This window comes from Echeneis naucrates, chromosome 5, assembly GCF_900963305.1.
Source record: "Echeneis naucrates chromosome 5, fEcheNa1.1, whole genome shotgun sequence".
In the NCBI taxonomy this organism is placed as follows: Eukaryota; Metazoa; Chordata; class Actinopteri; order Carangiformes; family Echeneidae; genus Echeneis; species Echeneis naucrates.
In genome coordinates this window covers 21,408,830-21,434,070 of record NC_042515.1, presented here as the reverse complement: position 1 = coordinate 21,434,070, position 25,241 = coordinate 21,408,830, and the positions used below count along the sequence as shown (strand labels likewise).

General features: G+C 39.8%; 2 protein-coding genes across 2 annotated transcripts in view; one reads left to right on the top strand and one right to left on the bottom strand.

The window, feature by feature from the left end:
* Positions 1 to 24: 24 nt before the first annotated feature.
* On the bottom strand, positions 25 to 17,886 carry gxylt2 (glucoside xylosyltransferase 2). The gene is made up of 7 exons (XM_029503055.1): positions 17,426 to 17,886; positions 9,476 to 9,674; positions 8,301 to 8,429; positions 5,393 to 5,644; positions 4,686 to 4,809; positions 2,637 to 2,809; positions 25 to 1,653 (listed from the first exon to the last, which is right to left on the bottom strand). The coding sequence occupies exons 1-7, from the start codon at positions 17,710 to 17,712 to the stop codon at positions 1,477 to 1,479; spliced, it is 1,341 nt and encodes a 446-aa protein (XP_029358915.1). The 5' UTR covers positions 17,713 to 17,886; the 3' UTR covers positions 25 to 1,476.
* A 532-nt stretch (positions 17,887 to 18,418) lies between these two features.
* Positions 18,419 to 25,241, top strand: part of shq1 (SHQ1, H/ACA ribonucleoprotein assembly factor) — a 39,170-nt gene continuing 32,347 nt past the window's right edge. The window contains exons 1-3 of the mRNA XM_029502106.1: positions 18,419 to 18,486; positions 19,391 to 19,557; positions 20,440 to 20,504. Coding sequence (XP_029357966.1) covers positions 19,415 to 19,557; positions 20,440 to 20,504 — 208 coding nt within the window. The 5' untranslated portion in view covers positions 18,419 to 18,486; positions 19,391 to 19,414. The remainder of the gene's footprint in view (positions 18,487 to 19,390; positions 19,558 to 20,439; positions 20,505 to 25,241) is intronic.

Sequence of the window (25,241 nt, the reverse complement as noted above, 5' to 3'; positions counted from 1 at the left end):
AAACAGGACAGATTGTTTATATAAATATGTAGATACATGATAACACGAATTCGTTTTAATACTTTAAATACACTAAGTCAACACGTACAAACTTCTAATCATTGTGTTTCTGAAGTACATGTACATGTTGTCTTTTTATTGGATGCACTTCAAAAATGTCTTCCCTCTTACCTGTCTATAAAAGGCCAATTTCTGTCAACGGGTATGGTTTATGGTTTATTTGCCATAAAACTGCATTTTTTTAAAGCAATCATATGTAACCATTAAGTGGAAATAATCAATTTCCAATTTAATACAAAAATAAATCTTGTGCTGTGATGCAGTTGCCTTCTGTCTACAGCATGAACCCACAACATATCCCCTCATTGGCATCAGCAAAAAGTTATCATTCACTAAATTCTGTATGCAGCTGAGTCCAACTGAACCCACTTTAAGTGAAAATGAGGCTGAAACAGACTCAGGACATTGCATTGTTTTATTTAGGAACACGTGACTATGCAGCCATTTTCAGTTTCCAGTTTCAATGATTTGATTTATTTCGACAATCAAACCACGTTTAAAGTAGTGCTGCTTAAACATATGACTCGTGTCCACAACATAACATACATCATATTACAAACTAAAATACCCTCTCAAACACACACGCATGCCTATACCACTCAATAGTAAACATCGGCAGACATGAATATTTATATGGCACATAATCAGCTGTAGTATGCAGTATGTGTCTTTTCTCTTTTAAATGCGAGCACTTTTGGTATTTGTTTACTCGGATAGTGTAGCATCTAATGTCAACATGTGTACATACAACCATCCACTCCTAATATCATTCTGAAAGTGCATTTTAACATTTGGCGTTTAACATATAAGTCTGTATTTTCTCTATTGTACTGTTTCTAATACTGTCAGTGGCATTTGGCAACTGCCGAAAAGACCGACACACAACTCTTCTCATTCACACATTCACATTTCAAGTTATTTTCTGGTAAAAACATTGAAATGATTTTAAAGGAGTGGTTTATGTAGCTACTACTTAAAGGAGAAAAACTTTCAGTTGCCAAAAGTTGACTTGTTGATGCTTGTTTGGCAAATATATGACTTCAAATTTGCTTTTATATTTGAGAGGAAGAGCTGATATTTCTGGTTGTTGTTGGGCCATGCAGTCTTTTTATTCCCCCACTGTTTCACCATTCTCATCATCCCATACACAACTGAGATGTGAGATTTTCAAGACGGTAATAAGAAAAACCTATTCTACGGCATCACTGACCAGCACTGTATGCTCTTCTGTATACATAGGCTTATTATCCACCTGAGGCTCATTAGGTTCATAAAAACATTTTTCCCAGGAATTGTCTAGTGCTAAATGCACAGCAAATGCTGAGTTCCATCTTGAAGATTCTGGCATTGAACATAATCCATAGCAAGATGGCCCTTGGTGTTGTCAGATTAAACAGAGTCTTCTTCCTCCATCTGTTATTTGTGTGGTCTGACATGTCGGACCACTTTCTCCTCAAACACCTTCTTCATGGTCTTTTCTATCTGCTTGAGGAAGACTTGAGGAATCCGACCACACAGGGTGTTGACTGTGTCCAAGAACTTGGTCTGGATGGGGTAGAAGAGTGACTGGAACATGTTGTCATCAAACGGAAACTGCAGGGACAAAGACATTACCCTATGTCAATCCTTGTCTGAAAACTATTTGAGTTTGATAGTTTTGTTTCATGCAACATATCACAGACTAAAGGGTATTTATAAATTCTGTCAGCAGGATTGGGGTTGGGTTCTCTATTAATCATAAATTACGGCACAGTTCATCTTTAAGAGGCTTATCTCCACAGAGCAGAGGGAACTGTCTCTGCTGCCAGAGAAAACAAATTCTAATTTTAAAAACTGACCCAGATTGTTTAATGCAAGCAAGAGAGAAAATACTCAAAGCTGCTCTTTTTTTGAGTTGTTGTCTCAAAAGGAACAGCTAAACATTTTGGTAAACGAGAACTCAGATGAAAAGAAGTGCTTCTGCCAATCAGTGATGTTGTAGTTCACATCCATGTCTGAGGAACTTGAAAAAGCATTTAATAAAAGGAACCAAGTGTGTTTCCAGAAGATTATGATGTGATATATGAGACAATGGCAAGTAAACCTTTGACTGTTTGGAAATAACATGTCATCATCTCATCAATGTATACGATTGGACTTCTGTAGGAAATCTTGACAAAATGAGAGCATAAGTCCTTAAATTATGGCCTAGAATGCCCAGTCACAGTGATCTTTACCTTTGATAACCAAATTCACTTCATCCTCAAGAGAACATTTGTGTGAAATTAACTCCAGGTATTCCTGTGATATTGTACTCCAGAAGAGGGATATCAGGGAATGAGAGTAGAGCTGTCATACCAATATGGGTACAATCTCAAAGGAAGGTTTCAAACACATACTGGAAATCATGCCATGACGAATTAGGTTGGTTTTGTGAACGAAGGGAAGCCCTTGCCTGGAGTAGTACGGAGTTCCTGATAAAGTACTCAGACAGTATGGTGACTGTACATGCAAACACACCAACTTCCACATTGCAATGGATGTGGGATTTCAACAGAGGGCACTCTGCATCAGTACCACAATGTGTCAGTACTCACTTCACGTATTGCATCATAGACAACTTTAAAAGCTGGCTGCTTGTCATCGTGATAAACACCACGGTTGCCGTGGAGGATGGACACCCCCTCCTCTTCAGCCCCTTTACAGTTACTCCCATACATACAGTGATCGGGCCTGTAGTTCCACTGGCAGGGGAAGATGAAGAGACACTCTGGAAAAAGAAAAACACGCATTGTGACTCATTCACTTCAACTGCAATAGCCAGGAGGATAAAGTGAGGGCAGTCGCTTATAGAGTTTGATAAAAACAATCATTCAGTTCACCTTGAAAAATCTGGATTAAAAGACTGTCCTATCCTATCTTACACTATAGAATATTTTTCTCTTTGTCCTCACAGTAAAGAGGCCTTTGAATGAAGACACAGCCATAGGCCTACATACAGGATAAGCGCTCTCTCCCATTTCATCAAATACCACCATCCCCACTGGAACACCCTAGTATGACTTTTATAAAGCAAACCATTGTGGACTCCATGAGGAAAAAACATTATGCAAAATGAGATAGTAGAATATATAGGGACTACACAGCTGGTACTGGAAGAATATCCTCAATAGATGGGCTAATATAAATGCTATGATTAATAAGGCCACCTGGTGAAGTTGTGCTCAGTGTATTGTATACTGCAATAGGTTAAATGGTCCATGTGTTTCAGAGACTCTCTTGCTACACTTGCCTGAGTAGTTACAGACAGACCTAATACAAAAATAATGTGCTGATCTGACTAATGGGTTTTTGAATATCTACTGCATCCACTGGATAAATGATAAATATATATTCAGTGAGTGTAACGCTCACAGTAAAGGATGTGTATAGCAAAACACCTTTCTACGGATTGTGTCCTGCACAGAAGCAGTACAAACAATATGGGGAAAAAAAGCATTGAGAAAGGAACATGGATAAGTTTGGAACAGAGTTAGGAAAATATATTATGCATTTACATAAAACACAGATGTAAAAAAGACCTCTGAAAAACAAACTAAAATGAAAACATGTTGCCCTTGAGCAAACTAATCAACCTCCAACCGCTCCAGCATTGCAGCCCAATGGCTGGTGGTGTACTGCAGCTTCAAGGTACGGATGTCTGAACATAAAATGTGAATGTGATGTTAATTTTTTAAATGACGGTCCCATTAGAGGAAAACAGACCATAAAGCAGAGGAAGCATTAGCTCCTTTGCACTGTGTGATTAACAGACTGTACCACATATGGTGGCCTTCCTGACTATCAGGATAAAGTATAGAGCAGGTCTATTCATCCCTCATTCCTACTCAGCTCCACCTTCTGCCCCCGTATGGTTTCTACTAGTTTTTAAGAAACCAAGATGGTGACTGCCAATTTACAAACTGGAGGCTTCAAAACAGAAATTTACAGACCAATGGGTGATATCACAGTGGTTTACCACTTGAACCAAAACATTATATATATAAAATATATAAAATTATATATTTTTTTTTACTTAAAAATATATAAATAAAAAGCGAGCTCTACCTAATTCCCTTTAAATTCCACTGAATCCTGATCTGAAGAGATTTTTGAAGTCTTTAGACGCCACATATTTCCATTGAACAAAAGCAAAAATAGATCAGAACAATAGTTGAAGACTAATGTGAGTATTCTTCTGGAGAATGCCTCAACATGTAGAACAAAATCACACTCCACTCTGCAGTGTTATCAGGCAAACACTAGCAATGCCAGCTCTGCCGATGGCTTGCAGCACTTAATGCCCACATCTGGCTGCTGCAGCTGAAACTCAGTCTGCTGCTAAAGTGTGCTTTTGCCTATAGTCACATCCTTGTGCGTTTACTGATCACACTTGCTTTGTTTGCAGCTAAGTAAGACACAGATCATGTGAGAATGTTGAGAGCACACAGTATCTTAAAATAGTTCTATATATACATACACTCTGATGTGTTAGATCTGTCTTTCATTGATCTTCAAAAGGCATTAAAATGAATGTGTTTTCAGGGAGACAACCCATCCTATGATCACTATAAATGACATTAATATCCTGCCAAAAACAGCTGTACCTGGATTGTAGTGGAAGATGATGTTAAGAAGATCCTGGTCTCCCCAGGTGATGTGGTTCTTGTATTTCTGATAGAGTGGATGTAGAAGATCCTCCCACGATAGGCCGGTGGGGATCATACTGTTCTGAAATACATAACAACAACCTTCAACACTAAGCAAACTGCTGAAAAGCAGTAATTTTTTTTTCTCCCAAACCACATCAAAGGAGGAGCACATTTATATTCAAGCTTCAATTTGCAATCTGCTGGCAGTATTAAGAATTGGAGAGCTGCTAAATTGAGTTCTGAGGGCACAAGTCTGTGATGCTAGCGTGGTAATCAGAAAGCTTCAGTCAAAGCCCACTCAGAGTACTCATCCTGTGACTTTAGTGTAAAAAAAAAAACAACAACAACACTGCGAGGTGTCGCAGCTCACTTTAGCTTGCAACTGATCTGAGTATAGTGTGGGAAAGGAACAATTTGTTGAAATATTATTGCCATCACAATATGGCCAAGTGCAAGAGCTCAGATGCTGCAGGTTGTTTTTTTGATTAAGGTAAAACCATTTAACTTACTGAAAAAAAAAAAAAAGAATGAAAGAAAGAAAATCTCCATAAAAGCATCCCAGCCTACAATTAAAATCATGAAAAAAAGAAGACTAAAATTATTAAAAAAAAAAATTTTTCCTGTATATAGCACTATTATAGGGCAATATATTTTGACCTTACTTTGAACACTGTGCTGCGGATTCTGGTAAGATTCATCAGCATGACACCAGAGTTGACCCCTGTGACCCCGTAGAAAGGGTGACGTGCAAAGCGGCTGTACCAGCCAATCTTGGGGACCTCATGCTCTGGAGCCATGGCTGCTAGCTGTGTGCTATTGAAGGACTTCAGGAGACTCCAGATGTCATCCATTGGCCGCAGGAACAGGACATCAGTGTCCACGTACAGTAGTGAGTCCACATCCTTCAGGATAACCTAGAAGCATAATCACAGAATATTTATGATCAGATTACTTGGATGCGATGACACCAAAGAATTATGTTCAATAAATAAAACTGCTAACCCTCTCCCCCTCTCCCTAACCTCTGCAGAAACAGTTTGCTCTACCAAGCAATGGCTCACAGAATCATAAATCGTAACTATGAAGTCTGCAGAAAACATTGTGAGGTTCAGTTTAAATCAAATGTGTCAAAGTGGGGTGCACATCAGATTCAACATAAAACAAGCTACAGTTTTAAGTCTGTCAGGTCATAGTTACACTGATAAAATGCTTACGTTTAACAAGTGCAATGTGTCTCAGTTTAGCATGTTATCAGGGTAATATTCATGAATTAGTATCACTGAATGTACAGCTGAGGTTAATGGGAATTTTGTAGGTATTTGGCTAAAAACCCAAGTAAAGCTGCAACCTTTAGCTGCTTAATTAATTTGTTGATGGATAGAAATGGCCAACATCTATTCAAATTTCTGTTTCAAGGTTCTGAAATGTGAAAGTTTTTTGCTTTTAAGATTCAGAGGTTTTGAAAAACTGCTTGAACTCATTTGGTGAGTTGGGAAAAGTGGTTTCGCAGACAAAACTCTCAACTAATTTGTGCTGTTGGCAAATCATCTTCAGTAGTTTAGAGAAGTAAGAAAATATAGATATTTTGTCTGTACTGTAAGGTTACAGCTCTCGGTTTGCACAATTTTGCAATTTTTGCAATGTTTCTTCCACCATACCTTTCAAATTTGAAATTTTCCACAGTTGGATCATTTCAAAGAGACTTGAGGACCTTGGATTTTTTTCATTACTTGCTCTACAATTTATCATAAATAAAGTCAATATCAAGACAGAGATAGAAGTCTGTAGAACAGTATCAGAAAATTACACAGTTTGGCTAAGATTAAAATTTTCTTGTATGCCTCAGTACAATGGGGACAGTTTTGGGTTGTTTTTTTTTTTTTTCCCCGAGAAACAAAGTATCTTCTGTGAAAACAGTACAAGGACGACGAGTGGAGTTCAAGACAAGTTGTCACAAAGTGCATTGCTCACAGACAGCTTACCATTCACAACATACAGCACAAAAACACTTGCCTCTGTGGCAGAGCTGTGACATGATAAAGTCTGAGCTGCAGAGTCAGCGGCGACCGCAGAATAACGCGGAGCTCTGGGTAGTGCTCAGAGGGCGTACTTGTGCTCTAACGTGACTGTGGAACATTGCTGCTCGTTACATTGTGGGTCTTGGTATATGACCAAGGTTCAACCTATCTTATCAAGCCCAAGCAGTGCAATAGCCCATCGTTCCAACAATGTAGCTGTATGTGTGTACATCTGTAGGGACCCTGAGGCTGGCTCAAGATGGTTAGCATCCTAACTTCAGTAGAGGAAAAGATAGGATAAGATTAATACTGGTGTTGCTTAGTGTCACTGGAGGGAGCCATTAGTGGATGAAGGATAGAAATTTGATGCCAAACTAACAAGGTATGTCGAAACTGCTGTTAAAGCCAACACAAGCCATCTGGTAGTAGGACAACGATTAAAGGATCCTTTGACCTAGTGCTTCCTTTAACCAGAATTTTTTAATAATCTGGTAATTTGGTTCTCCAATCTTCAATAAACAGGTCATTTGTGTAAATTCCATTGAGACGATATTGTCCTCCTGCCCTGTTTAATGGACGCAGACAGCAGTCATGGTGCAAACAGTATAACATGCCTGTGTATGCAATGACTTCTAAACAATGGCCCCACCCACAGTAAGAGGTGGACAAAATGAAGAAAAGGAAGTGGAATGACTCAACGTCAGTTTCCACTTCACTAAACAGCTCTCCAGTTCCAGCTGTGCCACTTCTTTCTCTCTCCCTCTCTTGCTCTCCTGCTCTCTCTCATCATTCCATCAGCCCTCGCTGCTTGATTCTCTCCTGGGCCAGATGTGGGGAGGTAAATGACTGCGGGATGCAGGACAATTATTTCAGGGCTTGTTTTTTGCTTTATTTTGGGTTAGGGTTAGGGATGAAGTAGTATGTTGCAGTTTCCCTGCTACTTCGAAATAAAAAAAGGTGAAATTTAGGACAATTTTTAGGAAGTAAGTAAGGCCTGTTAAACTGGTAACACTATAAATTATGAAGGTTACGCTGCGAACTCATGCGGCATGAAGTGCATCAATGACAGCATGTGATGGTACTGAATCAAGACAATTCAGATCATGTAGTGGCAAAAAGACTCGGTGCTCATAAGTACTTGGATTTCCTAATAAAGTGAACAGTGGATCTTTATTGATTGCCTTGCAACAAAAGGGAAAAAAACTATGGATCTGTTTGAGCTGCAATATGTTCATTACATGGTAAGTAAGCTGGCTCACATTTCAATGAAAAAGAAAATCAATAGCCAGACACAGCCTTCACTTGATACAATTAGTGGGTTAAGTCTCTGGAGACTGCTTATTTCTTAAGTAAGTGCTGAGAAGAAGGTGTGAAATCATCAATCACCGCGCCAGTAATTAATTATAATCATACAGTGCAATAAAATAAAGGGCAGGAAAATGCTGTTTGAGTAGAAATGAAATGGATTAATTAAATTTTTTCTGAACACTAGTTAATCACATTATGCATGGTGACTGAGGATGTGATGGGAGATAAGTGGTGCAGGCCTTACAGGGAGGAAGAGTCTCTGAGCAGCACAGGGCTTGAAGAGCTTCTTCCACTCATCTGCATTTCCCACTGAGAAGGTGATGGGGTAGATGCTGTACAGGAACTTGGAGGCAGCATGAGGCCACTGTTTTAGCTGCAAGTAAAGCAACACATCGCAGTTTATAAATAGGAACCATTAATGGACTCCTAAAAGGCTGAGTAAGAAAGAGCCATTATAAACAATCATTATTTTGAAAACTAACCTCTCTTTTTTCTCAATTATCAACATAAAATGGTGCATAGAGCCGGTCATTTAAAACACTGAAGTCATGTCTCATGGTGCTGTGCTGTTCCATGTTGAACTCATGCAGCTGCCAGCTGTTGTTTTATTGAGAAACCAATAGTCTAAACAAGGAAAGACACCCTCTTAAAAGTCCACATTGTATGGCTAGAGCCTATGTTATCTGACCTGTTATACCCTGCGTAATCATCAGATTAAGAGTTTGGCCCTGAAAAGGGTGAGAGCGCTGTGAGCTGTTGGCAGGGTTTGTGCTGACGAGGACGAGAGAGCAAAAGAGATTGCGAGCAACCCCTCTTCGAAATAGTCCAAACCATGTCTCTTAACACCGTTTATCTGCATAAGCTCCCTCCTGCACAAACCCGCCATGTGTGCAACATTAGCTAGGCATCAGCTACCAGGACTCTCTGTCCTCTATGTGGAGATTTTCTCCATATGGAAATAATAACCTCTTAGGGTTTGGATTTAAAGCTGATTAAGGTGCTTTAGGTACTGTTTGAGGTCTGTTAACTGGAGTAATTTTAACAGACTGTTGCAATATCAGTGGAACTGATCAAAAACCGACCAGGCACCTTTGTAAAGGTGACTTTGAAGTGCTACACGCTGCTGAAGAAAAAACTGTGTGTCTCTGTGATATATTATGCCGCATCCCTGAGATAAAAGGGTTATATGTCTGTACTAGAGGGAGTCAGCAGTAGAGCTCTGATCTTCACATTATCTATTACAAAGAAAGAGGGGGAATATATCACGTGCTGCATTAAATAAGAAATCACAGTGTGCTCTAAAGTAACATAGACAAAAAAAAAACAAACTCAAAAGAATCTTCCACATCTGATTTTGTGCCATTTTGTAACGGTTAGTACCATATACAATCAGGCGTCAGGAAACGCAAGGCTTTTTACCCTTTCTTCAAACTGTGGGGCCAAGGGGTCCTCAGCAAAAATGTGAAACTTGATCTTCTTGAGGCTGAATAGGAGGGCTGATTTGACCATGGTGAGGGTCTCATCCAGACGATTCCCACAAGCCACCACAGCCAAGTGCATGACCTCCTCAGCCCGGGTGCGCTTGATCACAGGCCGGGCCACATTATTCCTCTGTTTACTACAAAGGACATAGAGGGATGAGAATGATTAGTACACAAATGGTTTAGTATGAGACAGAAAACTTACCGTTAAGTAGTAAAATTGAAAGATCTGGGGTGCCCTTGAACAAGGCCTTATTCCCAACTACTACAGCAGAGCTCCTGAACGGACTTTATAAAAGAGGTTGGGGCCTTTCTGTGCAGAGTTCACATGTTCTCCCTGTGTCTGCGTGGGTTTCCTCCGGGTACTCCGGTTTCCTCCCACCATCCAAAGACACGCAAGTATGTTAACTGGTGATTCTAAATTGTCTTTAGGTCTGAATGCGAGCATGAGTGGCTTTTTGTCGCCGTTTGTCTTTGTGTGTTAGACTGGCGATCTGTCCAGGGTGTAGCCTGCCCTCGCCTGGAACGTTGGGCGGGATTGCCAGCAGCACCCCCCGTGATCCGGAAATGGAAAAGCGATAGAAGATGGATGGATGGATGATTTGCAGGATGTGCAATTTTGTGCAACACTGTTGTTTAATCTATATAGGACAAGGGCATGTGTGGGGGAAGTTGAGGGGATTAAACCTGATGATGATCACTTCTTTCAGAGACCTCATTTGCCTCATCGTTTGTAAATTGGTCTGAGAGCTGCAGAGCCTGTGAAGCACAATTTATAACTTAAAAGCATATATACAGGACTATATACAAGATAAAGCAATAATATAAAGGGATAGCGCTGAAATAAATCATGCAATTTCAAACTTTCATGGATGGTTTGACCTGGATGGAATTTCAACGGCTGAAACTGATTTCAATGTCTTTATGCTGCGTATATTCTATTAAAAATGTCAATTAAATCACATATTACCCCAATATCTTATTACTTCTTATTGACGCCTTCCAAAAGCCTATAAATCAGCCTTTGAACACAACAGGATACTAAAACCCTTCATTGGAAATATATATTACTGACCTCTTTGCCTTTACCTGGATCATTGAAAAGAAACCATTGGATTTATCCACCTCATTGCAGCGACATGCCACACCTGTACCAGATTAGATCGTTAGAGATATCAATTTTTTTCTCCCTGATTGAATCTTTACAAACAGAATATGATTATAACATGGTATTCCTCACCTTTTACTTTAATTCAGACATTTAAATGAAAACTGAAAAACTCCCTATTGTATAGTGTTTCAACAAAAAACTAACTAAAAAAACAAAAATCTACTGTCCACTATCAACAAGCTGTCAGTCATCACCATACAATGCCCAAGATAGCTAGCTGCAAATAGCAGCTAGTACACCAAGCTGTCTGAAAACAATATGCCCCCTGTAGCCTATCTGCTACTCTGTTGCCATTTTTTGAGCTGTATTTCACTAAATTGTCCTAATAGCATAAATAAGTTTACACTGATTCTAATCAAATTCAGAAAATAACCATAAAACGTAGTAAGTGCATGCTTTGCTGCAGATCACAGGGCAGACAGAGGTCAGTGACATCATGTGCAGGTCAGACAAAGGTCAGTAGCATTATGTGCAGTGGAAAGGGTACTGAAAGGCCGAAAATAGGAAGACTCACCTACCAAGCTTACTCATTTACACACTGGTGTTGTACAAGGAGTAGACAAACAACATCCTAAGGAGAAGTGAGCTGTAGCAAATGTCACCACACAGAGGCCAATGTGTGATAAGTTCTTTGTGTGCAATACAACTGTTTCCTCTGTTAAGTGCGTTTCAGGTTACATCCACGAGGCACTAAATCTGTCACCGTCAGACAAAGGAAGGAAACTGAAGCGAGCCAATCAGAAGACGAACAACACCCATGCACATTTCCTTGTTTATGAATATGTAACTACACTGGATCAGGGGAAGTCAGATTATCAGACTTTGTGAACTGACACGAGGATGGTATGCTGGTCAGAGAGACATAGTCTGATCCAGAGCTCTGTGAACAATCTCTTTTCTGTGGCTTATTTTGCTGTTAAAATGTTGCTGTTAAAAACTTGTTAAAACTAATCTGAACATCTCCCGCATCCTTCATCAAACAAACATGCGAGTTCCAATGTGGAGGAACTCAACAATTACTACAACTAAAGAAAGGAATGTTAGCTGGCTGAAGCTCACTAGCTAGTTGCTAGTGGATTTATAGGCGTATTAAAAGTGTTGCTCTTGAGTTTTGAAAATCATGTTGACAATTTTTTTTTTACCTGATACAGAATAGAAAAGGTGAGGGTGGCATGGTGGCATAGTGGTTAGCACTGTTGCCCCATTAAGCCTTTCTGTGTGGAGTTTGCATGTTTTCTCTGTGCACTTTTCCTCCCACCGTCCAAAGACATCATGTTTTGGTTAACTGGTGACTCTAAATTATCTGTAGGTCTGAGTGTGAGTGGTTGTTGGTCTCTGTCTGTCTTTGTGTGTTGGCCCTGCAGTGGACTGGGATTGGCTCCATCACTCCCCGTGACCCGGAAAAAGAAAAGCCGTAGAAGGTGAATGAATGAATGAATGAATGGAAAAGCTGAATGAGGCTTGCTAGCATTAGCTAATATTCGTCACTGCTCATGCCAAAACAAGCAAGCCTGTAGACCTGGAGGATACTGAATATAGCATGGTGTGTTTAAATTTATGAAAGAGGAAAGGTTTACTTTGTTCTTTCAGAAATTTTAGGTAGTCTTACTATTTGATTGTGATTATGTTTTTTCAGCACGTTGGATTCAGGTTGACTTTCTCTGGACATATTGATTAACTACAGTAAATGTTAAGATTGCATCCATCCAGTCAGAACACAGAATGGGTGGTGTCATACTCACACATTATTTTTATCTGTTAGCTACTCTTCCATCTGCGGCCAAATGCATGTCATGAGCATGGCAGCACATGTAAGGTTTCCTCCCTACTCATGCCAGTATGTCACATCTTAACAGTAATGGCCTGTCACTTCATGGGCATGTCAGCAACACAGAAATTCATTTTGGTTTCTATGAGAATCAAGTGAGGGAAAAGAAGGGCAATGTATTCAAGGAAATAACAGGTCCCCACCACATTCATCCTGCTTTTGCCAGACTGGGCACAAATTAAAGGATTTCTCAGAAAAGCATGACATTCTGTTCCTTTGCACACACTTCAACACCAAAGCCACACTATCACATACACACACAACCAGTTCTTCTTCTCTGTATCTCTGCAACATCTGACTGGGCTTTGTTCTTACATGCTCAAAGGCAAGAAGGCAAGAAGTTGCTCTCCATGAGTTAAAATAAACTCAAATACCACCCCCCCCCCCCACACACACACACACACTACATGAGGTTGGTTATAATAACATGCTCAAGATAAATATTATTCTAGCCCATAGGGAGAGAACACTGGCACACATAAAAAGAACAAACAACCTTTTGTTAAACGTTTTCTGGGGGAACAGTGGAAGGCAAATGGTTTTACATCTAAAGACTGCGCCTTTCAAAAAATGAGCATGGATTTCCTGTGAAATTTCTGTAAAAAAAAAAAAAAAAAACCGCATGGGAAGAAAGAGGAGTGAAATTTGACAGGTGGGTTACAGGGTTGTCTCCAAGCGTGACACATTGTTTACTGCATGGCTACGTGACAGTGATGAACTTCAGATTAGGATGAATGAGAAGGTTCTGAGAAATCTGTCTGCCACGCTTCAAAGGCTGGAGCTCTGTCAAGGTTGTTGAACACACAGTTCTATTTTCCAACAGAAAATGCAATCCATATCTCCTACCCATGTGTAATTATGTCGCACTTAGTCATGGAAAATAAATGTCTTTGAAATGATTTCTGCATGAAATTGGGTGACAAAACAAACCAAAAAAATAAAATTAAATAAAATACAACCCAAAAAACGAAAACAATTGCCTGTGTTGCAAAAAGAATGGGCTGTGCACATGATGTTTTATGTCATGGCAGTGTTCCCTACATCTGGAAGCAGTCAAAGAGAACAGAAGAGGTACAAAGGGAGTGAATTCATTACAGGCTGCAGAGTGAGCATAAGAGCAGTTCACTGCCTGCACAGCACCCCAGCTAATGCTTTTAAATCACAGAAGAAGGTGCATGTACAGGAGAAGAGAGTTAAAAACCAAAGAGTACCTTGAAGGCATTTCATTAATCCCACCACTTTGTCATTATGTTTGGCTGGTATCAAACATGGTTAGTCTGGTTTGAACCAGTAGATAGAGCCATTTAATTGAACGCGCTGACAGCATGCCCTTCATCTTTGGGTAGGTGTAACCAAAATCCAGCTCTTCATAACAATCTGAAAATATCAGGCTTCATGAAAAGACACCTACAGATGTTTATTTAGATTACATGTGGGGGACTATCAACGGTCGGCAAATGCAGTCACAGCCAGATGCCTGAAACTACAGGCAATATGTTTTCACTCAACTCAACCTATTACATGAATTTCACTCATCGGGATGTCTGGATAAATCATCTAACCCAGATTTCACTAATTTTTTTGTTTTTCACCCAAACTGTGCTGGCTAAAACTGGTGAAACCTTGTATGGAACATGTATGGGGTGGGTTTCCATCAACATTTACCAAAAAGAAATCACAGTTAGGATTGTCAAGCCCAATCAATAATTGGTAACTGCAATTGCTGTCGGGCAAATGCTCAGTAACAGAGATGTGATAGTGCACATAATTTACCCAGCTAGTTCAGAGCCAATTGTTTAGTTTGACACCTAAATCTCTTTTGGGTAATCCAAATAGTTATAGCCTAATAAATTCCTATATTATTAGCTAATATTAACTAGCTGATATTATGATTATATTATTAGCATAATAAATAATTTTCTGACTGTTGTTGAAGTTTGACTCATTGGTCTGTGCAACCCACGACCTAATCGCTTCCTCATCATCGTCCTCCAAAAAAGAGAAATACTTTCATAATTATACTACCAATGCATTTATAAAGACAACTAGAACAATAACAACAACCCATTGTCAGTTGTAAAGTCTCTAAATGTTGCACTCTGCTTTTCCCGCTTTCTTCATGCAAAGCGGCTTTCCCATTTTCTTGCTTTTATGAAGCTTGAGGATACCTTCAGTATTTCTTCTCATTTCCATCAGTCCATCGTGCCAGCTCAGCATAAACAAGAACAATACCAAAAGTTGAAAAACATGCCTCAGACATTACTGTGACCTCACACCAGCACAAGATCTATGGTGCAGCATTAAAAAATATGCCTGCTGCTTGTAATCTCTATGATTTCAATTCAGACTGTTTAATCTTTAAATAACAAAAACTTGTGATTCAACTTACTGACGCAACCCAAAAGCCCCAAATCTCTCATTTCCACAGCCCATCAGATAAAAGCAAACACAATTACATGAGGTAGTTGCATTTGACGTTGTTTGTTTCGGTTTGCTCAATCACTGTCATCTTTGAACTTCCAGGAACATTTTTGACATTTTTTTTTTATGTGTGATGGGAAATTTTCTAAGCCTTGGCTTTGAAATCCTGTTCTCCTGAAGTATTGCATTTTACCCAGTGGAGGTCTTTCCAGCACCTCCTTCCACACCCTCTGTGACTCATTTACCAGTAATTTAAAAGCCTGTTTAAGAGCCACATCTAACTGGTTCTGATGAAGCTCACAAAAGCACTATCTCCTGCCAGGTCAGGACACACATGCAGGCAGGGAGATTTCAAATTGCAAGCATGGAGTGCTCAGTCATGCAAGGTGACATTTTTATAGCTATGCATAATGCCGCTGTGAGAGAGGGTGACTTCTCTACTGCAAGAAGCGCTGCTTAGATACATTCGAAGTGACAGGGGCGAGGGATTTGTTTCAACAAGTATCAACACCCATCTAATCCTTTAGATACACACCTTTGTTCAATGCAAACAGATAGAGGAGTTACACTGCATTTGATACACATGCAGAATGGAATAACATCAGAGTGAAATGATGATACTGATGGAAGGATTAAGAGGCAGGGCTTATGAAATCCCTGAGCAATTTATTAGTATTAACTTACAGTGAACCATCATTTCTCGTTCGATTGCTTTATCATTCAAGAATAGAATTTTTGAAATTAGCTGATTTGTCCAGCCAATATTCTATATTGATACAGAACAAAGACAATCATTATAATCTCTCGTATGGGAGTAATTATATAAGTTATTTCAGATGCTTTTATTTAAAGCTCTTTTCATAATTGACCAGTCATTTGTCTTAAGATAGTTACTGAAGGTCTTCTTTTTATTTTTAGCCACAGGAAGTAGTGTGATGTGTTGAGAGGAAATGATATGATTAGGAAAAACAGGGATGTTTGTCTATTAGCATGCTGCACAGGAAATGTGTCCAGTGCTCAGATTTAAAGAAGACTAAAGTGTCAAAAGCGGATGTGAGCATAGCACCAACACTCCTGTCCCAAAAATCACAGCTAAGCTCTCCTTTTATATCCCAGTGATTTGGTGTAGAAGCATAAATACATTACTGTTGACTAATTTGCCAAGGTCTGTGCAGCTACTACTCTAAAACGATGCCCCATTGCTCAGATTTCTCTGGCTTTTATACACCAGTGAACGTTTTTAGTGGCAAAACCTGCAGCAGTCAGTCTTGAGCATTTTCCAAACCTGTCGGTATTTTTTTTCTTCTTTTCTTTCTTTTTCTTTTTTTTTTTTTTTTTTCTAAACAGCCTCTGCTGACCCCTTCCACCCAATCTCTCTTATCAGTGCGAACACACATGGAGGAGTGTGGTTTGGGGGGGGACGTAAAAGGTCCTTTCTCAATGGACCGCCTTGATGGGTTTTATCTATCAAACAGCGTCCCCAACCTTCAGTCTGGCATTGAAGCAGAATACATATTATTGCCTGCCCGTGACATAGTTATCTCTTCGCCACCACATCGTGGCTGTTGTGGCATTGGTGGCATTCAACCCAGGAGCAAAAAACCTGGGGGACATAGGAAGCTGAAATTAGAAAAGCTGATAGACATCCTTGGACAGAAATAGCACCTGACTCTTTGCATACATTTTCGAGGCTGGTGAAGGAGATGGTGGTTTAATCTGACCATACGATAATCAAGAGAAAGAAAACCACATCTGAAAAGTCACAGACTGCAATGGCTGACTTTATCGGGAGAGCAGCAAACAGGATGGGTTTCCGTTTTGTGTTATTTCCACTGAAACTACTTGTTGGGCAGCCATAACTACTGTTTGCACATTTGTGTCCTTAATTAACTAACATTTATATCTTTCAAGGTGACCTTTGCCCCCATATAAAAACAAAAGAGGGGTGTAACAAAAAGGCCTAAACACCAAGGGTCAAACAATGAAGATTTAGAGGTGAAGTAGTGATTTGTCATTCTGGTGTGTTGTTGCCTGATGTCCCCCACTGTGACCACTGCCAACATTTCATCCTCATCACATTAGTCATGCTCTCTACTCACATTTCAGCAGCCCTCCTCTGATTGCAGCAGCCTGATTCACAGTTCAAGACGCGAGAAGAAAATAATGGTTATAAAAAGCAGCCAAGCAGATGCCCATATGGATGTTTAAGTGTCCCCTGACAGATGAGGCTATTGTGGAGCCAGCGTCCTTGAGCACAATGTAGGCAGTTTGATGGAGGGGACACGTCTGCTTCAAAGCGCGATTAAACACCGACACAGTCGCTCTTGTAACTTACCGGCCCCGGTAAGGGTGAGGATAAGCAACACCAAGTAGTTAACGATGCTGTTGTGTGAGCACAAGAAAAGAGAAAGGACGCGGAGAGAAGGCGCTCATGATAGACAGAGCAGCAAGAAACGAACTCCCCTCACCTCTTTGCATTCACGCTGGCACCTCCGCTGATCGCCTTCCCCTCTCTCCGTCCCCTCGGCGGCTGCTCCGCACGCACGCCGACTGCGATGGGCGCTTTCCTTGCAAACTTTGGCGCAACATCGCGTCCAAGCTCAGGGGGAAGCGGGGAAGACTTGCTGCTCTCCTTCTTCTCCTCTACAACTTCTTTAAGCAGCGGATCGTCCGCGGCGTTGCCCCCCCAAAAGTACAAAAGTAAGAAAACTCCGAAACACACGGCGATCACAACTACTTTACAGTGAATCCGCATGGTGAGAGCGACTTGTTGCGGGTGGAGGAGGGAGCGAGGACCCTGCTCATGTCTGCGACTGACGGAAAGCAGCCCGAGTTGACATTTTGTTACCGATCCCCGCTCGCATTTTTCTGCAGATGATGATGGAGAGCGGAGAGGAGCTCATCACCGTCCATGGAGGATTTCACTGGGGAGGTGTGGCCTCTAAACCATTACCGCAATTGCGCCACTACTAACGCATGGTTATTTGCAATTGTAATAAAAGTGTGGACCTCACTCATTTATCTGCGTCTTAATTTACTTTTTATGTAATTTTTATCAATGGAATTGCTAAAACAATGTTATTAGTGTTTCCATTTTGGTATCATTTTAAAACTACTTGATGTTTATTACAGTACTTTGTTAGGTAGCAAAAATACCATCACAGCAGGTACAACAAGCAATGGTAAAAAAAAAACCGGCAATATTATGAACAAGAAATAACTGTAATACTGAAAATAAACTACCATGTGTATTCGGTTATATAACTGCGCGAAACTAACCTTGGTGTAATATATATGTATATTGTATGGATTTTCCCAGGTACAAGTCACTCCAGGGCTTACTAATTCAAGTGATAGCAAATGTTTCAGACACACGTTATATCGACCTCTGCTGATACTTCAGTATGTCTCTGAACTTAAGCGGTTGAGGAGGATTTAGCTGCTGGTTTCGTCTCTCCGTTACGGTAAAATATGGACGCTGCGCTTCAGGACTGCAAGTGTGGTTTTTGGGAATAACAACATTTTTTTGGTGAGTTTATGTTCTTAACTGTAATATAAGTGCCCCGTTTCCTTCGCAGTCTCTCGGGTGGTTTGAACAGCCCGTGTTGACTTTATGCCATGAAAATACTAATTTTAAGTAGCGATGAGGAGTGTGAGTTAGCTAGCAGTGCTGCTAACACTGTGCTGTTAGCTGAAGCACACGAGGAAACCAGTCGTGTGTTAGCTGCACTTACAAGCTAGAAATACAAACAAACTTTAAAAATCCGCTTCATCTGTACTGGTGGAAAGACTGACTCGCCCCTGACATTCATTCCGACCGTCGTACGGTTTTCGGGGTGTTTGGCGAAAGAACGGATACATGCAGCACAATGAACGAACCAGATTCTCTCCAGTTTAAAACCTTAAGGTTTATTACACATGCTGTGTTCGCCGACATAGCCTCACAAGGCTGCTCTTTAAGTAATGCAGCAAAAAATTAACAACGCTAATTAAATGTGGGAAGATGAGCATTGTAGAGTCCTCTATTTACTAAAACGGGTTCATTAATGGTTAGAAATGCACACATTTGAATAAAAGCCAGATCTTATTGAGTGTCCATCTTCACTGTGTTTAAGTGTGTGTCTTTGGAGACATGAGAGAATACGAGACATTTCAATCTAACACTCAGACATTCTTCTACGTTGCATCAACAAGAAGGGAGTGCTTTATGTAAGAAACCAGCTTTGTTTCTAGCTGTCATCATGAGTGTAGCCTTCGAGAGGCTGCGGCTATTGGACACGTGATCGACCTAAAATAACATTGAATAGACTCAGCCACAAGGTGGCACGCTGCAGTCAGCTGCTCCATGATCCATGACAGCCTGCTGGACCGCTGTGTGTTGTAATCTTCTACAGATTAACTGGGATTTGTTACTCCCACCATTGACTCTGCAGGTCTGTAAAACATCAGCATTTATAATGATAACTCCAGCCTTTGACCTCAGCCAAGATCCAGACTACCTCACCCTCAACATCCGTGTGCCGTACACCAGAACATCAGCGTTTGACCTCTTTATTGATGGGACAGACTTTAAATTCTTTGCCAAGCCCTACTTTCTTAGGTGAGTTAACCAATGTGCATGAATGGGTGTAACTGTACAATAATAATCTGTGTTTATACTGAACTTGGACGAATGGCTGGGTGATAAAAGGACTTATTTCCCATGCTTTTTCAAGTTGTGCCATCTTACACTTGACTTTACATGTTTCTATCAGTAGAAAAACTACAAAGTAAAAAAAAAAAAAGGCATGTTCTCCTTTGCTTTTGTATTTGCCACCATCTATCTCTATATGGCATATGTTAAGACTTTCCCTCAGTCAGACCCCAAGGAGTGGGTATTTCATGCCTGTATAACATCTTGGCTTGACGATTGTAATTCTTTCTATACAGACGTCGACCAGTCATCCATTGAATGCATGCAACTTTTAGAAAATACTGCTGCTTGCCTACTGACAAGTGGGATCATATTACACCTGTGTTGCATTCTCTTCACAAGCTTCCTGTTTGTAACAGGATTGTTTTTATGCTTGACTTTTAAATGATTTTACAGAACCTTGCCCAGCTAATCTTCTGCATAATCATACTATAGCTGGAGTACTGAGGTCCCCTGACCAGCTGTTTTTAGATGAGCCTGCAAGCAGGCTTAAACAAGAGGCAATCAAGCCTTCATAGTTGCTGCACCAAACTTGTGGAACAGTCTACAGTCTCACGTTAGATCTTGCCCTGCTCTTTAGGGTTTTAAATTGTTACTCAAGAGTCATCTTTTCTGCTCAGCCGACATTCTCCATTTATACCATATCCTATTCCTTTTTATTGGATTTATTATGCATTTCTGTCCCTTTTGTTTTATTTTCCCTGTTGTATGTTTTAATGTGTAAAGCACTTATGCCAACTTAGTTGTTGTGCTGTATAAATAAAGTTGCCATGTTTTACCTTGCCCTAGACTAAGTCTTCCTGGAAGGATATTGGAGGATGGGAGAGAAAAGGCCAAATTCGACATTGATAAAGGTAGGCCACATTATGATCAAGAGGTAGAAAAGCAGCATGACTGGTTTTATGGTGACAGACACTGTAAATTTTTGTTGACATGTTTCAGTGAAGGTCCTTATCGATGTAACACCAAAGGGAGCTCAACATTGTGGCTTCTGTGCAGTGGTCTGTATATGAGCAAATACCCATGATGTAAACACCAAAGTTAATTTATCACGCACAAATCAAGAATATTGTCCAATATTCAGAGAAGGTGAAAGCTGTTTTCCTGGATGTTTGTTCTTCTTTAAAGGAAAGCTTTCTTTCCTTCAGAGGAGAAGAAGCTTTTTCCCAGGATTTTATTTTAAGTATTTTCAAAAGTTTCGTCTCTATGCTGAGTTAAACACCCCACAAAAATTGAAGATTTATACACAAAGAGAGACAATGACATGACATACGACAGTCCTTTCCTAAAGCTGAATCAGGCTGAGCCATTTTCAACTAGACTTTTAACCAAGTATCTAAATTCACTGTTCATATTTTTGTTTGTTTTGTAGTTTACTCTTTATTTATACAGGTAATTTAATTGAGACACTGAGTCTCATTCTGAGGAGAGACATGATTCAGACAGACGTACAATGGAGAATTAGTTACAGACACATTTATCATTAATGAAAAGTGGAAGCACAATGAATACACTAAAAGCACAAGCAACTTTGCTTTTTGCAGTGCCCTTTGAGTATGTTTAAAATCCCTTAGTACTATGAAGCTGGACAGCTTCACATCCTGCTGTAGCATGTTCCATGTTGAAGGGGCAGAGCAAGAAAATGCATTTTTGCAAAGCTCTGTATGTACTGAGGGAAGTCTGAAGTTAATAAAGGTCTTGGAGCATAGTCTACGGCTGCTCTGTCTGTATGACATTGGAGAGTAAATATGTTGGCAACAGTCCAAAGATGGATATGTAATTCTAAATTATACCAATGTGAAAGTGTCTGTATTGAAAATGATGACTAATTGATCAGAGAATACAAAGTGCAGTAGTGAATGAGTAGAATCTTAGTGCTCCATGATAGGCAGCGTCTAACATTTGCAGAGAGCCGTTTGGGGGATTCATTTAATTCATGTCATTCATGTCAACAAAATCAAGAAGAAGTTAGAAAGTGGTAGGAATAAGATGTTTACTGGCATTGACTTGGATGATTGTCTTTGTTTTTTTTCTAATTGGCACTATCTATTGCTATATGGAATATGTCCAGCTTCTACCCTCTGTCAGACTCGGAGAGGGTGATTCATGCCTTCATAACATCTTATAAACAATTTCACCATAGTCTAGAGGAGGTATGAAAGAGACAGCAGTAAGATGTTTCCTTGCATTAAACAATTCATAAAATTTGTTCCAAATAAAGAGCTCAAATTGCAATTTGATTTTCCTTTGATGATGCTCAATGTGGAACTTAAATGAAAGATTTTCATTCGTTAAAATGCCTATGCCAATGGTTTATTGTAAATATTATGACATGGTAGAGCAGCATCATACACAAACCATTGTTTGTGCCTTCTTGCAAACTGCCACTGAGTTGCCATGTAATAAAATGTAAAAACAATCATTGCAACTGAAATCTTAAATCACAATCGCTAATAATCATAATAATATTTCTGCATATCTTGCAGACCTAATTTTCAAGGGGTGTTATTTTTGAGAAATATGCTCAAGCCAGGTGAAGGCAATTTTTATTTTTGCTATACCATTTCACCACATCTTGAGGCTCTCTCCAAAGAGAACATGTTTAGGCCTTCTCAGTCAGTAATCATTTACAGAAACCTAAAGATTCCTATCAAGAACAGGCACTTGGCAACTGTGTCAAAGAGAACCTTTTTTTTTTTTCTTCTTCTTCTTCTTTCTTTTTTTTTAAAGGTAGAAGCCTTGAACAAAACCAGACCAGGCAGCCATCTGCCTTCACTGATTGGGTTGAGATAGAGAACAGTGGAGAGGGTCAGATGCAAATCTAAGTTTTTAAAACAATTAAGAATCTTTGACAGATTTCTATCGTCACAATAACATGTTTGGCATTGTGACATCACAAATCACAATAGCGAGTGGCTGCGGATGCTCTCCATTATATTGATGGCCAGTCACACCACTGCAAGACCCTGAAGCATGTTTCTAATTGCAGCAGTAATTGATCCCCAGGGTGTCTTTAGTTTGTACTGGAGTCAATCAGCCAGAACAAATTAACTCACTGATCATGTTATTTCATCTCTTCAAAGGGCCGCTGGTACCATCTGTAACGTCGTAACGATCACAGCCAATGATAGGGAGTTTTTCTTTAAATAGGGGGGGCTCTAATTAAACAGCTTCTATTCATTATTGGCCGATTTTCACTCAAACTATTTTTTATTCATTTTATTTATTTATTTTATTTTATTTTATTTTATTTTATTTTATTAATTAATTAATTAATTAATTTAGTTTTGTTTTTTTTTTGTTTTTTTTTTTTTTCAAAAAAGCCAATCATGTGACGCCATATCCTGACTGTGCACAGGGAAACCAGTTGGACACAATAAATTATCCAGTCTCGCAGTTTTTCAAGAAATCTTAAAAAAAGAGCAAAATTACAATATGCAATGTCCGTGACTCCAAAACTGCTCACTGTGGAAATCATCAATGACCTTTTAATACTGCCAACCTCATTAGACATTTGAGAACCAGTCACCCAACGGAGTACTGAAAGTATGAGAAACAAAACCAGGAAAACCCAATCAGACTTGCTCATCCAATCATCCATTGTTACTTTAAGCTTTTAATTGTATTTTTACCATATTGTCAGATACATTCAGTTTTATTTCTATAAGTGGTGCGCAATGCCACAATATATACAACAGGTTAAAATTGAGAACCCCCCACCTACCCATCTTGTGATCACTAATCAGTTTTGGCAGATACTGATTCCAGTGATCAGCCCCAAAAAAGCTGATCAGAGCATCCCTACTTTAGATATACGTATAACAAGCGAACAAAACACTAAACACAAAAATGAATGACTAATGGCATGAAGTTCACCATTGTCTATACAGTTCTCCCTGTCACTGTGATTGGTATTTGACTTTCTGTTACACAGAATCAGCTGTAATGAACTTGTCTTTACAGAGACGTCTGCCTTATGGACTCTGACACCTCCTTGCCTGTCTGTCAGCATGGCTCTAGTTAACACGCTGTGTCTAAATAAGCCTGTAACATCTGCTAATAAAGCTCTGCTAATGAGTGTCCTTGTTTAGACTTATCATGAGCAATCATTAAGATCCTTCTTTCAGGCTCTCCAATCCGCAAGGCCTGCAACTCAAGCAATTAATCAGCTTCTATCGTAAAGTGCTTGTAAGCTTTAACACTTGGGTGCATTGAAATTTTACGAGGTCTTTAGGCGACCATCAGATTATCTGTCTGGTGAAGGCAAATCATTCTTATTCTTCTGCTCGGTGTTAATAGCAGTTTGTAAAGCAGCCACTTCATTTTGAAGTATTGCACCTGCAGGTGGCCTGATTTATCTGCTGTGGGAAGAAATACTCACTTTCATATTCAAATGTGTGACTGATCAATCAACATCTTTTTTCTTAGGATAGGATAGTTCTTATCCTATGTAGTTATGTAGTTCAGACAACTCTTTTGCGTGTGCTAAATTATTTCTTGTTCAGTTGCCTGCTCAGCAACCCTCAGGCCCCTGGGAAAGGTCCCGGTTCCCACAATGGGCTGACTCAAACTGCCTGACCCTGGAAAGAAAACTGCTGATTTTATCACCAGTCACTGAAGTTGATGTTAATCATTTCACAGTATTGACAGTATTGACAATACTACAGTTGATAAACTGTAAAAAGTTAGCTTTGAATGGCAAATTATTACTCAATAATTACAAAGGTCTATTATTTTTAGCAGTTATAACCAAATGGAAACTGACTGACATCAGCCAATGGTTTGTGAACAACCATTTTGAAACCTTGGCTTTCTAATTTGGCTTGGTTTTTTTTTTCAACCCACAAGGAAGATGTTTGGACAAAAAGGTGGAGCTGAGGAGTGAGGGGAGGAGCTCACCACCGTGTGTGGTAAAGTCATGTCCTAATTTATACCATTTTCCTCTAAATAGGACCACTATTAACTCAGGAGGAAGATGTTTAGAGACAATAAATCAATTAGAGGATTAGGAATATTTTCATGTAGAGTTCAATACCAATAACAATCTGGCTTCCTCGTACAACCAGTGGAATCACCCCGTAATGGTCAATTGATTAAAATTTTAGATTTTACATTCTTCAGAGCCCTGTGATGGACTTGCGATCTGTCCAGGGTGTACCCCGCCCCTCGCCTGGAACGTTGGCTCGGGTTGGCTCGGGTTGGCTCGGGTTGGCTCCAGCACCCCACGACCTGGAAACGGACAAGTGGTAGAAGATAGATGGATCGATGGACATTCTTCGGTATTGATTTCATTTTTTAACTAAGGAGTCAATACCTACTTTTTATCCAATGGTAGTGTGCTAGACCACAAGAAGTGTACAACATCATCTCCAGGTCGAAGGTCAAATGTATAAAAGCCTTTAACTGCAGTCCTAAGTATTGTTCCTCTACTTGTAATTGGCAGTTACTTTGGTTATCAAATGGTTTTGCATTCAGTCGTGGCTCCAGGGTAATATCACGCTCCTTCAAACTGAAAATGGGATTGTGACAGTGGGTGGTGCTGAAGAAGCTGTTCAGTTCTTTTCAGAGTCAGAATCGTCAGCCCTATGGCA

Bases quoted from the DNA above. Each gene is read 5' to 3' on its own strand.
- gxylt2 (XM_029503055.1), bottom strand. From the start codon at position 17,712: ATGCGGATTCACTGTAAAGTAGTTGTGATCGCCGTGTGTTTCGGAGTT. The intron at 8,430-9,475 runs GTAAAAAGCCTT...CTTTACTTGCAG, and splicing joins CCCCACAGTTTGAAGAAAGG to CTAAAACAGTGGCCTCATGC. The intron at 1,654-2,636 runs GTGAGTACTGAC...TTGTCCCTGCAG, and splicing joins TCTATGATGCAATACGTGAA to TTTCCGTTTGATGACAACAT.